Below are 1116 nucleotides of genomic sequence, written 5' to 3'. Positions count from 1 at the left end.
CTCACCAACCTCTCCAATCCTTCCGATGAAGATCCCCCGATCTCCGCCGCTCGCCGCCCCCTCTCCTTCCACTCCCTCGCCCTCACCCTCATCTCCCTCCCCTTCTCCCCTTCCATCACCTCCCTCACAATCCCTTCCACCTTCTCCCTCCTCACCTCCCCCTCTATCTCCACCCCCAAACCCCATTCCCCACACACATACCTACAGTTAGTCTGCTGCTCCGCGAAGAACGGCCAACAAATCATCGGCACACCACCGCATATACTCTCCACCGTCGAATTCCACCCACAATGCGTCAAAAACACTCCCACTGCTCCGTGTCCTAGCACTTCCTCCTGCACGCACCACGCCGCCACTTTCCCTCTCCCATCTTCTTCCATTCTCACCAAAACCTCATCAGCCGCCGCCCCCTCATGCCCTCGCACGAGATCCGGCCTCATTATCCACAAGAAAGGAAAACCGCTGTTCTTCAAACCCCAAGCGAATTCCCTTAGCTGATCGGCCGTGACCACCGTTATGCTGCCGAAGTTGACGTACAGAACAGAACCGAGATCCTGTTTGTCAAGCCATTGGAGGCAGCTGAGGTCTTCTTTCCATAGGTTGGAGCCGATGGAGTTGGTGTTTGGGGTCGGTGGGGAGAGGAAGAGAGGGAGGGGGCCGATTGTGTAGAGATTTGGAAAGATGGAGCCGAGAGCTTGGATGACGCTGCGTTCAAGTTCGTCGAAGGTGTTGAGGATGAGTCCGCGGGCTGTGCGAGCGTTCTGTGCTTCGTTGCCGTCGAAGTTGAGCATTATGTCGTTGGGGTCCGTCGTGCGGATGAAGCTGGGGAAGTCTTTGAGCCGGATGTCTGGCATGCCGGGGATCCAGTCGATTGGGGTTTCTAGGTAGCCATTGTTTAGGTAGCTTTCGTCTGCACAACCAATACAGGCTAGTAAAGCTTTGAGGGGGAACAAACAGACACTAATTAAAACAAGCACGCACCTTTAAGTGGAACATAGCCTCTTTTTATCAGCTCAGCGAAGTGAAGATACGCCATGAAACCACAAGCGCTCGTCGTCCAGAACACGACGGCGGGGATCCCCATCTCCTCCGCCACTCTCTGTGCAAACGTCATAA

General features: G+C 55.2%; 1 protein-coding gene across 1 annotated transcript; it reads right to left on the bottom strand.

Moving 5' to 3' along the window:
• Window positions 1–1114, bottom strand: LOC110034865 (7-deoxyloganetin glucosyltransferase-like; the record flags this gene model as incomplete). Its single annotated transcript, XM_020739103.1, is given in 2 exon segments — window positions 1–910; window positions 982–1114. Coding segments are annotated over 2 exon segments (1043 nt in total), but the record flags the coding sequence as incomplete, so codon positions are not given.
• Between the last annotated feature and the right edge of the window lie 2 nt (window positions 1115–1116).

This window comes from Phalaenopsis equestris, unplaced genomic scaffold (genome assembly GCF_001263595.1).
Source record: "Phalaenopsis equestris unplaced genomic scaffold, ASM126359v1 Scaffold194101, whole genome shotgun sequence".
Taxonomy (NCBI): Eukaryota; Viridiplantae; Streptophyta; class Magnoliopsida; order Asparagales; family Orchidaceae; genus Phalaenopsis; species Phalaenopsis equestris.
Note: the sequence above shows the minus strand (reverse complement) of the source record. Positions and strands in the feature narration are given on the sequence as shown.